The sequence below is a fragment of the Globicephala melas genome, chromosome 15 (assembly GCF_963455315.2).
Source record: "Globicephala melas chromosome 15, mGloMel1.2, whole genome shotgun sequence".
Taxonomy (NCBI): Eukaryota; Metazoa; Chordata; class Mammalia; order Artiodactyla; family Delphinidae; genus Globicephala; species Globicephala melas.
In genome coordinates this window covers 25,028,744-25,044,304 of record NC_083328.1, presented here as the reverse complement: position 1 = coordinate 25,044,304, position 15,561 = coordinate 25,028,744, and the positions used below count along the sequence as shown (strand labels likewise).

At 45.4% G+C, this 15,561-nt stretch overlaps 1 protein-coding gene across 1 annotated transcript in view; it reads right to left on the bottom strand.

Moving 5' to 3' along the window:
* Positions 1-15,561, bottom strand: part of ABCC6 (ATP binding cassette subfamily C member 6) — a 55,766-nt gene that overhangs the window by 12,633 nt on the left and 27,572 nt on the right. The window contains exons 18-22 of the mRNA XM_030884059.2: positions 13,306-13,473; positions 12,366-12,540; positions 11,031-11,106; positions 8,698-8,818; positions 6,880-7,087 (exon numbers count right to left, since the gene is read on the bottom strand). Of these exons, the coding sequence (XP_030739919.1) occupies positions 6,880-7,087; positions 8,698-8,818; positions 11,031-11,106; positions 12,366-12,540; positions 13,306-13,473 (748 nt within the window). The remainder of the gene's footprint in view (positions 1-6,879; positions 7,088-8,697; positions 8,819-11,030; positions 11,107-12,365; positions 12,541-13,305; positions 13,474-15,561) is intronic.

The window sequence follows — 15,561 nt, the reverse complement described above, 5'->3', positions numbered from 1 at the left end:
ACCAGCAGAAGCTAGGAGAAAGGCATGGGACAGTTTCTCCTTCAGAGCCTCCAAGAGGGACCAATTTTTGCTGACACCTTGATTTTGGACTTCTGGCTTCAGAACTGTGAGAGAATAAAAATTTCTGTTGTTCTAAGCTACCAAGTTTGTGGTAATCCGTTTTATGGCAGCCCTAGGAAACTAATACACCCCCTTCCTCCCAATGCCAATCTGTGTGCTTGGAACGGAGCTAACTTCACTCTCTGTTTCTGGGGTGGGGAAAATTTCATCCCTAGCCAATCCGAACCATTGCAGTTGGCTCGGGGTGAACACATGACCCAAGTCAGGCCAATGAGACCTGGGACTCTGCTGGGACTTCTGGGAAGAGGTACTCACTTTGTGGGATACTATGTTAGCACCAGGGGAAGTAGCCTGCCTGGACAGGAAGCTATCATAGAGGAAGAAAATGAAGCTAATCTTCCAGTATTTGCTGGACCCGTGGATCCAGCCATACCTCAAGCTAGTTACCTATGGATTCCAGTCCACAAGCCAATAAATTCTCTTGTTGCTTAAGCTAGTCTGAGACATATAGTTTTAAATAGTTAGTATATTATACCTGTATAGTTTGTAGCTATATTAACCTCAAATAGAGCAGACTTTAGAGTAAGAAAAGTTATCAGGGATAAAGAGGGGCATTACATAATGATAAAGGGGTCAGTTACTCAAGAAGACTTAACAATCCTTAATGTGTATTGCCTAACAAAAGGGCATCAAAATATGTGAGGCAAAAACTGATAGAACTGCAAGGAGAAATAAATGAATCCATTATCATAGCTGGAGATTTCAACACCCCTCTATCAGAAAAGGCAGAAAATCCAGCAGGGAGAAAATCAGTTAAGGACAGAGATGAACTCAACAACACCATCAATCAACTGGATATAATGGACATAAACAGACCACTTCATCTAACAGCAGCAGAACACAAATTCCTAAGCTCACATGAAACATTCACTAAGATAGACCACAATTCTGGACTATAGAATACACCTTAACAAATTTAAAAGAAGAGAAATTATACAATGTCTGTTCTTAGACCACAGTGGAATTATACTAGAAATAACAAATACCTGGAAAATCCCCAATACATGAATATTAACACATTTCTAAGTAACACGTGGGTCAAAGAAGAAACCTCATGAGCAATTTTAAAATATTTTGAACTAAATGAAAATAAAAACACAACTTATCAAATTTTGGGCATGTAATAAAAGCAGTACTTAGAGGCAAATGTTTAGCACTGAATAAATATATATTAGAAAAAAGAAAGCTCTAAAATCCATCGTCTAAGCTTCTACTTTAGGAAACTAGAAAAAGAAGAGAAAATTGAATCCAAAGTGAGCAGAAGAAAAGAAACAATAAAAATTACAGTAGAAATCAGTGAAATTGAAAACAGGAAATCAATGAAACCAAAGCCTAGTTCTTTGAAAAGATCAGAAAATTGATAAGCTTCTAGCCAGGCTAAGAAGAAAGAGAGAAGACACAAATTACTAATATCTGAAAAAATTTTAAAAGGGACATCACTACAGATCCCATGGATATTAAAAGTATAAAAAAGGAATACCACAAACAACTCTCTGCCCATAAATTTGAAAACCTAGGAGAAATGGACCAGTTCCTTGATAGACGCAATCTACTAAAACTTATGCAAGAAGAAATAGACAATCTGAATAGGCCTATAACTATTAAAGAAATTGAATTGACAATTAATAACTTTCCAAAACAGGAACTGCCAGTCCCAGATGAGTTCACTAACAAATATTTAAGGAGAAATTATACCAATTCCCTACACTCTCTTTCAGAGGGTTGAAGCTGAGGGAATACTTTCTAACTTATTCTATGAGGGCAACATTTCCTAATACCAAAATCAGACAGACAGTACAAGAAAACTGTATAGACCAATATCTCTCAAGAACGTACATGTAAAAATCTTCAACAAAATATTAGCAAATTAAATCCAACAATGTATGAAAAGAATCGTACATCATGAACAGGTGGAATTTACCCCAGATATGCAAGGCTGCTTCAACATTTGAAAATTTGGGACTTCCCTGGTGGTCCAGTTGTTAAGACTCCGTGCTCCCAATGCAGGGGGCCCGGGTTTGATCCCTGGTCAGGGAACTAGATCCTGCATGCCACAACTAAAGATCCCGCCTGCGACAATGAAGATCTTGCACGTGGCAATGAAGATCCTGCGTGTGACAACTAAGACCCAGTGCAGCCAAATAAATAAATAAATATTTAAAAAATCTGAAAAATCAATTAATGTAATCTATCACATCAATAGGCTAAAAAAGAAAAATCACCTGACCATATCAATAGATGCAGAAAAAGATTAGACAACATCCAGTACCTATTCATGATAAAACAAATAAACAAAAACAACCCCCCCAAAACAAAACCCAAAACCTCTCTCAGTAAAATAGGAATCGAGAACTTCCTCAACTTGATAAAGAATATCTATTAAAAACCTAATGGTGAGAAGCTAACCTAATGGTGAGAAGCTTGGTGCTTTCCCAGTAAGATCTGAAACAAGGCAAGAATGTCCCCTCTTACCACTCTTCTTCAACACCCTGCTAGAAGTCCTAGTTAATGCAATAAGATAAGGAAATAAAAGGTATGCAGATTTCCAAGGAAGAAATAAAGCTGTATTTGTTTGCAGATCACATGATCATCTATGTAGAAAATCTAAAAGAACTGACCAAAAACTCCTGAAACTAATAAGCAATTATAGCAACATTCCAGGATGCAAGGTTAGTATGAAAAATTCAATCACTTTCCTATATGCCAGCAAAAAAAGGAAAGCCCACAACTAGAAATACAAACTGTACGAAAGGAAAAATCTCATTGGTAAAAGCAAATACACAGTAAAAGTGCTAAACCAACCACATATAACGCGAATAGGAAGATTAAAAGATGAAAGTCATAAAATCATCTATATCCACAATAAGTAGTTAAGGGATATACAAAACAAAAAGATGTAAAAAACAGTAAATGTGGCAGGGAGAGGAAAAAAAAAAGCAAGGTTGTTAAATGCTTTCGAACTTAAGAGATAAACAACTTAAAAAACCCACACATATATGGATTGCTATATTTAAACCACATGCTAACCACAAACCAAAAACCTATAATAGACACACACAAAAAAAAAGAGAAAGAAATTCAAAAATAACACCAAAGATAGTCATCAAATCACATGGGAAGAGAAAAAAAGAAGAAGAAAGGAACAGAAAAGAACTATAAAAATAACCCCAAAATAATGAACAAAATGGCAGTAAGTACATTAAATGTAATGGACTAAATGCTCCAATTAAAAGACATAGAGTGGCTGAGTGGATATAAAAAAAGACCCACATGTATGCTGCCTACAAGAGACTCATTTTAGACCTAAAGACACACAGAGATTGAAAGTGAGGGGATGGAAAAAGCTATTCCATGCAAATGGAAATGATTATAATAGATGACTATGAACAATTATATGCCAATAAAATGGACAACCTAGAAGAAATGGACAAATTCCTGGAAATGTACAACCTCCCAAGACTGAACAGGAAGAAATAGAAAATATGAACAGACCAATTACCAGGAATGAAATTGAATAAGTAATAAAAAAAAAATTCCAGAACCAGATGGTACAGACTCTTTAGAGACAAGTTAATACATATCCTTATCAAACTATTCAAAAAATTGCAGAGGAACGAACACTTCCAAAATCATTCTACAAGGCCAGCATCATCCAGATACCAAAATCAGACAAAGATAGAACAAAAAAAGAAAATTACAGGCCAACATCACTGGTGAACATAAATGCAAAAATTCTCAACAAAATATTCGCAAACCAAATTCAACAATACATTAAAAGGACCATACACCATGATCAAGTGGGATTTATCCCAGGGATGCAAAGATGGTTTAATATCCACAAAGCAAGCAATGTGATACACCACATTAACAAACTGAAGAGTAAAAATCACACAATCATCTCAATAGGTATGGAAAAACCATTTGACAAACTACAACATCCATTTATGATAAAAATTCTCAACAAAGCAGAGGGAATACACCTCAACATAATAAAGGCCATACACAACAAGCCCACAGCTAACATCATACACTGTGTTGAAAAGCTCAAAGCATTTACTCTAGGGTCAGGAACAAGACAAGGATGCCCATTATCACCATTTTTATTCAACATAATATTGGAAGTCTTAACCACAGCAATTAGACAAGAAAAAGAAATAAATGGAGTCCAAATTGGAAAGGAAGAAGTAAAACTCACCATTTAGAGATGACATGATACTATACATAGAAAATCCTAAAGATGCCACCAAAAAACTACTAGAACCCAATAATGAATTCAGTAAAGTTACAGAATACAAATTTAATATACAGAAATATGTTGCATTTCTATACACTAACAGTGAACTATTAGAAAGGAATTTAACAATCCCATTTACAGTTGCATCAAAAAGAATAAAATATCTCAGAATAAATCTAGCTAAGGAGGTAAAAGACCTTTACTTGGAAAACTGTAAGACACTGTTGAAAGAAACTGAAGATGACACAGATGGAAAGATATACCATACTCATGGATTGGAAGAATTAATATTGTTAAAATCCTCATACTACCCAAGGTAATCAACAGGTTCAATGCAATCCCTATCAAAATACCAATGGCATTTTTCACAGAATTAGAAAAAAATAATTCTAAAATTTGTATGGAAACACAGAAGATCCTGAATGGCCAAAACAATTTTGAGAAAGAAGAATAAAGCTGGAGGTATCACACTCCCTGATTTCAAACTATATTACGAAGTTACAGTCATCAAAACCATATGGTACTGGCACAAAAACAGACACACAGATCAATGGAACAGAATAGAGAGCCCAGAAATAAACCCACATTATATGGGCAATTAATCTACAAAAAAATATGCAAGAATATACAATGGGGAAAAGATACCCTCTTCAATATTACTCAGCCATAAAAAGGAAGGAAACTGGGTCATTTGTAGAGACATGGATGGACCTAGAGACTGTCATACAGAGTGAAGTAAGTCAGAAAGAGAAAAACAAATATCGTATATTAACACATATATGTGGAATCTAGAAAAATGGTACAGATGAACTGGTGTTTGCAAGGCAGAAATAGAGACACAGATGTAGAGAACAAACGTATGGACACCAAGAGGGGAAAGCGGGGGTGGGGGTGGGGGTGGGATGAATTGGGAGATTGGGATTGACATATATACACTAATATGTATAAAATAGATAACTAATAAGAACTTGCTGTATAGCACAGGGAACTCTACTTCACTGTACAGGAGAAACTAACACAACATTGTAAAACAACTATACCCCAATTAAAAAAAAAAGACATAAGGTTGGATTGGATTAAAAAAAAAAAGACAGCCTCTTCAATAAATGGTACTGGGAAACATGGACACTACATGCAAAAGAATCAAACTGGTACCTGCAAAAGAATCAAACTGGACTACTTTCTCATACCATACACAAAAATAAATTCAAAATGGATTAAAGGCTTAAACATAAGACCTGAAACCATAAAACTTTTAGAAGAAAACAGGCAGTATGCTCTTTGACATTGGCCTTAGTAATATTTTTTTGGATATGTTCCCTCAGAGACGGGGGAATGCGGGGAGGGGGAACTGGATGAAGGCCGTCAAAAGGTACAAACTTGCAGTTATAAGATAACTAAGCACTAGGAATGTAATGTATAACATGATAAATATAATAAACACTGCTGTGTGCTATGTATGAAAGTTGTTAAGAGAGTAAATCCTAAGAGTTCTCATCACAAGGAAATGTTTTTTCTATTTCTTTAATTTCATATTTATATGAGATGACGGATGTTCACTAAACTCACTGTGGTCATCATTTCATGATGTATGTAAGCCAAATCATCATGCTCTACATCTTAAACTTACACAGTGCTGTAAGTCAACTATATCAACAAAACTGGGACGAAATATTATGGTATACAACTCAGGAAAAAAAGACTCTGTGGTATTGGTGAAAGAATAGACAACGAGATCAGTGAAACAGAGATGAATAGGTGGAGAACAGAGAATTTTAGGGCAGTGAAACTATTCTGTATGATACTGTAACAGTGGATATATGTCATTATACATTTGTCCATCCCATGGAATGTACAACACCAAGAGTGAACCCTGATGAAAACTGCAGACTTTGGCTAACTAGGATGTGTGGATATAGGTTCATTTGTAACAAATGTACCACTCTGGTGGGGGGATGTTGGTAATGATGGAGGTTATAGATGAGTGGGGAAATCTCTGTACCTTCTGCTCAATTTTGCTGTGAATGTAAAACTGCTCTAAAAAAATAAATCTATTTTTTAAAAAGGAAGAGAAGATGGGAGGAGATGATGGTGGGGATGTGATGCAGGGCTCTACCTCCTATGGGGGATGGGGGTGGGGCAGTGGCAGAAGCATGGGATTGGGGTGGGGTGCTGGAAGTCACCAACAGTCAGACTTGGGGCTGTCCTCAGCTTGGGAGAGGGGCAGAGTCCAGTGGACCTGCTGCCCCACCTAAGTGCTCAGCTGCCCCAGCATCTGGAGGCCAAAATTCTGCCTTTGCTGATGAGGCTGGAAGAGACTCTGAGGCTTCTGTAAAAGTAGGGATGTGCCCTGTCCCCCACTTCCCCAGCCCCATCTTAAGGATGCAGGTCTGTGTTTGGACCCAGGACATTTGCACAGATGTTCAGGAAGGACAGGGTGAGCCAGGGAGGTGTGGGTGAAGGAGCCCTGAGAAACCCTCGGGTGGAGCTGGAGGATGGAGAGTGAGGAAAGCTGGCAGGGGTACCTTGGAGGCAGCCCAGGAGCCCAAAGACCCAGCCCCGCAGGGCTGCGTGAGTCTGCCGTCCGTCCACGGTGGGGTCATCTGCCCACAGGCTCAGCCAGTAGCCACGGCAGAAGGAGGCCACTTGCTGGCATAGGAAGAGGAAAAGTGCATGGAGGCAGAGCGGGGTGCCCACAGCTCGTAGGTAGGTCAGGTACATGGTAGCCTTCACCTGTAGCACACGTAGGAGAGATGGGGGCAGAGAGACACCCCAGGGGGAGAGAGGAAAGGCCAGGTGGGGCTCCCACAACTTGCCAGTGGGGCAGATGGAACAACCATGCAGTACCTCCCACCTGGAGCATCCTCTCCCCTCCAGGCCCGCCCAGCCTCAGGACCCCCTTCCTCTATGGCTCCCAGATGGCAGTGGGAGCCTTAAAGGGGACAGGCTGTGGCACTTTCTGAGTTTGGAGTGATTTATTGAACACCTACTATGGGACCAGCATGTGTCTCCATCCTCATCATAATTCCCACCTGACAGATAGGGAAACTGAGGCACAGAGAGGTTAAGCCACTTGTTTAAAGTCTGGTTCCTACAAATCTGAAATTCTCCATGCAGCTGCAGCCAGAGTGAACTTCTGAAAACATCCACTTGCTGTTGAAAACATCTTGCTGTTGCTAACCTGCCCTGCACTTTCTCTTGCTCTGAGAAGAAATTCTAAACCTCTTGTACACTCTTTCACCTTACCGTCTACGCACTATCCACTGGTTTCATGGGATCCCTTTCTTTTCTCTGGCACCCTAAGCTCCTCACCTCAGAGTCTCTGCCCCTGCTGTTCCCTCTGCCTGGAATGCTCCTCCCCCTGCTCTTTCCATGGCTACTTCCTTCGCATCCTTCAGGGATGTCAAATGTCACTCCTCAGAGCATCCTATCCAAGCAGGTCCCTGATCCTTGGTCGGTCCCTGTCTCATCACTTTCTTTATTTTGTTTATAGCATTTATCACTACCTGATATCACCTTGCTTATTAGCATAATTGTTTTCTCACTCTCTCCCCTGCCCCCCACCACTAGCCTGCAAGGTCCACCAAGGCAGAAACTTTGTCTGGCACACAGTGGGGGTTCTGCAAATGTCTTCTGGATGGATGAGTAGGTGGATGGTTGAGTGGGCGAATGGGTGAGTAAATGGGTAGGTGGGTGGGTGGATGAATAAATGAGTGGGTCTGTAGGAGGGTGGATGCGTAAATGAGCGGATGGATGGATGAATGGATGGATGGATGGATGGATGGCAGGGTGGCAGATGGGTGGATGATTGTGTGAGATGGATAGAAGAGTGAGTAGATGGGTAGGTGGATGGATGGGTGAGTGGGATGGATGGGTGAATAGGTGGAAAGGTAAATGGATGGATGGATGAATGAGTAGGTACGTGGGTGAATGGGTGGGGGATGGGTGGACAGAGCAGCATAGGAGAGAAGAAGTAGTACAAGTTTCAGATTCAGACTGTCCTAGGTTTGAGTCCCAAGTTGGTCACTTGCTAGCTGTGAGAACACAAATGTCTAAACTCTTTAAGAACCCAGTTTCTTCATCTCTACAATGGAGCTATCACCATCTGATTTTAGGGTGGTTGTGGGCATTAAGAAGTATGAAGTATCTAGAATCTTACGTGGCACATAGTAGGTGTTCAATAAAGGTGAGTCGTCCCCCCAGCCCCATCCCCCCCCCAAGTGCTGTATCTCTTGGGAGGTCCTGAGTCCCCCCCAAGTGCTGTATCTCTTGGGAGGTCCTGAGTCCCCGGGGGCAGCAGCGGCAGTGGATGTGGAGAGGGGGAGGGAGCAGCGGGTGGTTACCCTGCCATATTGCATGCTGTCCTCTCCTTTTGGCTGTCCTGCCCCCTCAGGATCATCTAGGGGAACCCCTGTCTGGGCCTCTGAAGTGGCGCTGTCCTTCTCAGGGACTAACTTCATGGACCTGTCATTTAGAGGAAATGAGGACAAATCAGTGTCTCTCTTCATGGGGTGTATATGCCCAACCCTCATGGCCACTGGAAGCCACTGAGCCACTCTCTCATTCATTCATTCAACTAACGTACTGAGCACCAACTAGGTGCCATGCCCCAGTTCTCCCTCTGTGGTGCCCAGCTAGATGCCACCTATCACCCCAGAGTCAGGCAAGCCTGTTCTTCCGACGCCATCTCATTGAATGAACTTATTTGCCAACTTTGGAACCTGGTTTTCATTTTGGTCTAAGCTTTGCTGCAATCATTTTGCACCTGCTGTTTATTCTCAGATTTGTCAGTCCAGGTTTGCAGGAAGTCAGCTTTGCACAATTCAGATGCTGAAGGTTTCTTGAGTGTTCCTTTTATCTGTGGCTGAGTAGGCTGACAACCGTAAATGTGAATTACCATCTGCTAACTGTGAAACCATGGGCAGCTAACAATCTCTCTGTGCCTCAGTTTCCTCAGGTGTAAAATGGGGATAATCTATGTCTCTCTGGCTGCCTATCTGTCTGTCTATCAATCAGTCTATTTATTCACCTATCCATCTTTGTGATATTGTGATTTATGTTAAGAAATATATACTTGGTCTTTGACCCCATCCCTGGCACAGAGTTCCTAAAACCCTTGTAAATTCCTAAGTGATAAGAGCCCTAGGAGCATCTTTTGTTCTACTGAGGTGACTCTGGGTGGGCTCCTGGATGGCTCCTGGTTGGGGGCTGGTCACCAGAAAGACTAAGCCATGACTAGAAGCTTGGAATTTTCAGCTCCACCCGCATTCTCCAGAGAGGGAAGAGGGGCTGGAAATGGAGTTAATAATGGATCATGCCCACACGAGGAAGCCTCCATAAAACCCCAACAGTACGGGATTCGGGGTGCTTCCAGGTTAGTGGACACATCCACATACCCAGAGGTTGATACACCAAGCTCCATGGGGACAGAAGCTCCTGCATGTGGGACCCTCCCAGACCTCGTCCTGTGAATCTCCTCAGCTGGCTGTTCTGTCTCCTTTGTCACATCCTTTAATAGACTGCCAAATGTACGTGTTTCCCTGAGTTCTGTGAGCTGTTCTGGCAAATTACTTGAACTCGAGGAGGGGGTGATGCAAACCCCCATTTTGTCCCCAAGTAGGACAGAAGCTGTGGGAACCCTGGAGACCTACTACTTGCAATTGGCATCTGAAGTGGAGGGAGCAGACTTGAGGGACTGAGCCCTTAACCTGTGGGATCTGACATCTCCAGATAGTGTCAGAACTGAGTTGTGGTGTGAAGGTTTGCGGGGGGGCAGGGGGCACCCATCTGGTGTCAGAGTGAACGTTGTAGTTGTGTGAGAGTAATGGAGAGAAAGAGGGAAGACTAGCAGGTTTTTCCAATACAATATTTATCTATCTACATCCATCTGTCTATGAACTCTACCTATCATCTATCTGTCTATTCATCCATTCATCATCTATCTGTTTGTCTGTCACCCTATTTGTCTACCTACCTACTTACCTCTCTACCTATTATCTACCTATCTGGTCTTACTTAGGATACTGTGCACTGTGAAGACGGCGGGCCGGTCCAGTGTGTGGCCCAGGAGTACTCTGGCTGGCTAGCTGGGATGGGAGGAACTGGGGCCCAACCTCAGGGACCGAGGCCCTCCGGTTCCCCCTGCAGTTCCCTAACAGCTGGCACTTAAGCTCACACTCTCTGGTTCCCAGTGGTCTGTTGTTCTGTTTCACAAGGTCACTTTCCATAAAAAGGGAGAGCACAGGAGTCCAGCTATGGCCTGGCTAAAGGGGGCAGCAGGCCTCCTCCTGGTGGCCCCCACCAGCACCAAGCGATGCTGATGTCCTTCAGAGCATGAATGACAGGGCCTGGCACGGACATTAACAACTATGGCGTGGATCCTTCTTTGGAGCTGGCCCTGCCCCACTCCAGCCATGACAACTCTGATAAACTTTAAGGGATTCATCACATCTGAGGGCAAACTGGTCATCCTGTGAACAGAACATGTGGGGACTTAATCATTGTGGCTAATTGACTGTCAAATAGTGTCTGGTGAATTATCCCACGGCTGAGCCCCATGGTGGGTCTTAAGCAGATGTTCAATCCAGAATGGTTGAGATGCAGGTGGTGACACAGCCGCCTTGCTTCAGCCTCAGCTTTTGTGCCCTCCCCAAGCTCTGCACCAGAGCAAACTCACCTCTCCGGTCCACCCTCAGGCCTCCCACCTCCAGCAGAGCCTCTGCGGTCCTTGGCACTGGCCGGGGGTTCCGTTTCTGCAAGGTCAAGGGAGCCGTGTCACTCTATGGGGGTCGGTACCTCAGAGTCCGGATGCCAGCTTTGACACCCATGGGCTGTGCAGCCTCCGCTCGCTGAGCGTCCATTTTCTCTGATCTGCCTCCTCCCCCCTCTCTCCATCCTACCTGGGTTCTTCCAGGAACATTATTCATTCATTCACTTATTCAGTTGGCAAATATAATCAAGCATCGGCTATGAACTTGGGGCTGGGAAACAGCAGGAAACACTGCACATAGTCCAAAAGCTCGGGTCTCCCCAATACCCTTGCATAAGCAATCCATTGTGTCTGCGATGTTCTTTTCCAGGTAGCTCTCACCCAACCTCAGGTGTCATCTCCCCCAGGGAAGGACCCTCCTGCCCACCATCCCCAAGCCGGGAGGGTTCCATCTTCAAGCTCCAGGAGGTTGACACCGTGAACCAACACTTAGGGTTTTTACCGGGGTGAGCCAGGACTCAACAGAGGAGGCAGAGCCTGGGACGGGGGACCTGGCTGTGAAACCCCCTCTGTCATGCAGGGACAGCACACAGCCTGCAGTTGGAGGTTCAAAGCCCAACACTGCCACTTATGAGCCGGGTAAACTTGGACGAGTTCCTTAACTTCTGGGCCTCAGTCCTCATCTGTAAAATGGAGCTAAGTACAGTACTGACCTCACAGGGGCTAAGTGGTGATTAAATGAGTGAATGGAGGGGCCCCTGGCTGTTCTTTATCACTCACTGTGGCTGCGCTTGGATCACTGACTTCACTTCCAGAACACTGTCATTTTTCTAGTGGGCACTGTGTTCTCTGGATTAGTAGAAGCCCTAGCTGGCATGTTGGGGGCCTCTGGCCTCAAGGCACCAAATGACCTCTTTGCTCAGTCTCTGTAGCAGTTTCAAGCACAGACCCTGGAGTTGAACACACCCAAATTCTAATGTGACCTTGGGCAAATTATTTAACTCTCTTCGGCCTGAGTTGCTTATCTGAAAAGTGGCAGCCATAATTGCAGGGGTCCCCCAGGGGTGTTGTGGAGACCACATGAGACAATGCATGTTTATAGAAGCACTTAGCACAGCCCCTGGCTCACAGAAGGTGCCACGGGCTCTTACTGGGGGCTGGGTGGCCTTGTGGGAGAGTGTCTGCCTCCAGGCCTGGGCCTGCAGGGAGGGTGTGGCCAGAGTGCTTCACTAGCCAGTGGGATCTGTGGAACCTTCTCCCCAAGGGTGACAGAAGCCAGGCACAGGGTAGCCCAGCCAGTACCTCCTTCTCCTCCATCTCCTGGCTGTCTGGCTCCATCCAGAAGGCCCGCCAGGGTCCCCTTCCTGTGCAGAAGCTCCTGGAAGGAACCCATCTCTGCAATGGCCCCATCTTCCAGCACCACGATCCAATCAGCCTGGGGCAGGACGTGGAGCGCGTGGGTGACGAGAATCCGTGTCTGGGCAGGAAGGGATGGAATTTACACTCGTGCGCTTGACCACTGTTCCAGAGCTGGGGGAATGGGCCGGGAATGTCCTGGGGCTCAGAGTGGGGAAAGCTCTCCTTCTTGTGCTCCTGCCCTTTTTCTCAAAAATAGCATGTCCCAACAGTGAAATAGAGGGACTCCTTCAACCTGTCTCGAAACCAGAAGACACGGAGTTCAACTGAACGTGGCCAGTGACCTGAGGCAGAGCTGTGGTAGTTTAACCACAGACCCAGAAGCAAGAAATGACTGCTCGGACTTCCCTGGTGGCGCAGTGGTTAAGAATATGCCTGCCAATGCAGGAGACACGGGTTTGATCCCTGGTCTGGGAAGATCCCACATGCCACGGAGCAACAAAGCCCATGTGCCACAACTACTGAGCCTGTGCTCTAGGACTCATGTGCCATAACTACTGAAGCCTGTGCACCTAGAGCCTGTGCTCCGCAACAAGAGAAGCCACCACAATGAGAAGCCCGTGCACCGCAACAAAGAGTAGCCCCCGCTCACTGCAACTAGAGAAAGCCCGCACAGCAGTGAAGAGCCAGCACAGCCAACAAAAGAAATGACTGCTGCTGTGAGCCACTGACATTTGGGGGTTGTTTGTTATGCAGCACTGTCACAGCAAAAGCTGACCATTACAAAGAGGAACACTGGATTCATGGAGAATGGTGGTAAGCAGACTTGGGTTAGGACTTTCTCTGCCTTTGCTCTATGCCCTCTGAGACATTTTCCCAAACTTACCGTTCCCTGGAGCAGCCCATCAGGCCCAATGACCTGTTTGAAGACATGCTGGCCAACATGGGCGTCCAGGGCTGCCAGGGGGTCATCCAGCAGGTACACAGCAGCCTTCCTGTACACAGCCCGGGCCAGGCTCAGCCGCTGCTTCTGGCCCCCAGAGAGATTCATGCCCTGTGGCCATAAGAGAGAGACAGGGACCTGCGTCTACGCCTGCTGGGTGAAGCTGGTGTGACAGGGGCCAGGTCTGCTCATCAAAGTGAGCTGTGGCTCATGGGGCCTGTCCTCTAGGGCCACCTCCAGCTTGAAACGCTTGCTCTCAAGCCAACATCCCCCCCAGCTTCCACCCTGCCTGGCTTCTCCCCTTTCCAGACAAGCTTCCTGCACCCACTGCTCCCTCCACTTGAGTCTGGCTTCTGTTCCCATTTCTCCACTGATGCAGCCTTCCTCAAGGACACTGGTCACTCCCCTGTTGCCTAATCCAGTGGTAGCTTTTCAGTCCTTATGTTCTTATTTCCTTCCTTCCTTCTTTTCTTTTCTTTTCTTTTTTCTTCCATTCTCTTCCTCCCTTCCTCTCTTCCTTCCTTTTGTTCTTTCACTTGTTCATTCATTCCACTCATATTTACTGCATGGCTATTATGTACCCAGCAGTGTTCTAGGCTCTGGGGACACAGCAATGAACAAAACCTCATCCCTGCTTTCATGGATCCTTCACTCTAATGAGGATGGGGTGGGATAGAGATAATCAATAAACAAACACATAAAATGTTATCATCTATCAGATGGTGTTATACACCATGAAGAATAATAGAGAAGGGGAAGGGTGTAGGGTGTACTGGCATGAGCAGGGTTGCTGTGCTGGGTAAGGTGGTCAGGGAAAGCTACTCTCCACTAAGAGACTTGACGGGATGAATCATGTGAACTCCTGAGAAACAGCTTTACAAGCAGAGAGAACAGCAGGTGCAAAGGCCCTGAGGTAGGAGCATACTTTGGGTGTTCCAGGAACATCGTGGAGATCCATGTGGCTGGAGAGAAGCAGGAAAGAGGGAGCATGATGGGAGATGAAGTCGGAGATAACTGGGGTCAGATCGTGGGGGTGCGCCTTGTCAGTGATGGTCAGCACTGTGGCTATAACTCTGAGGGGATGGGGAGACCTGGAGGGTTCTGAGCAGACAAAGGACATGAACTGACAGATCTGAAAAGAATCCCTTTGGCTGCTGCACTGGGATTAGCCTGTTAGGGGTGAGGACAGAAACAAGGAGGGCAGTCAGGGGCTCCTGCAGCAATGTGGGAGAGCTGATGTGGGGACTGAAACATTCTGGATCTGCCTCAAAGGTGGATCCAACAGGATTTGCTGATGAATTAGATGTGGGTGTAAGAAAAAGAGAGGAATTGAGGAGGACACCAAGGTTTTGGATCTGAGCTCTGAAAGGATGGAACTTCCACCACCCAGGATGGGGCGAGCTTCGGGGGAGGAGGTAATGGGAAATCACGTTTGGTTTAGGATGTGACACAGCTGGACAGACGTAGCCGGCAGCAGGCACCCCCTCCTTCTGATACCCCTTTCCCTTGGCTGCACGATGCCTTATCCTCCTCCCTAGATGTTCCTTCTCAGCTGATCTCTCTGGCTCCTCCAGACCCTTTCCAGGGCCCTCTCCTCTTCCCTAGAGGAAACCTCACCCATTTACTTGACTTAAACGTCCACTATTCCACTCTCAATTCCCTAATCTGGGGGTCAGGAAGTGTTTTCTGTAAAGGACCAGAAAGTAACTACTTAAAGCTTTGTGGGCACCCCACCCCACCCCCACTGCCCTGGTCTCTGTCACAACTGCTCATGTCTGCCCTTATCATGCAAGAGCAGCCATGGACCACAGGTAAATGAATGTGCATGGCTGGGTCCCAATAAAACTTTATTTACAAACCCAGATGGTGGGCCAGATTCGACCTGTGGGTCATAAGTTGCCAATTCCTGCCCAACCCACAGCTCCGTATGCATACATCCTGTTTATTGGACATCTCTGCCCAGACCCTTTGGTGAGGTCCAGAGAGGAGAAGCAGTTTGACCAGTGTCACCCAGAGAGGCAAGGCAGGAGCCTGGATCACCTCATTCCCAGTTGTTGGAGAGCCCCTCACCACCAAGCCCTGCCATGTCTCCCAGCCTCTCCTCGGTCTCTATTTTCAACCATTCACTCATTAATAACTATTTATTGAGTACCTGCTATGTGCTTGGCTCTGAGCTGGGCCCCTTTTCTCCCCTACCTC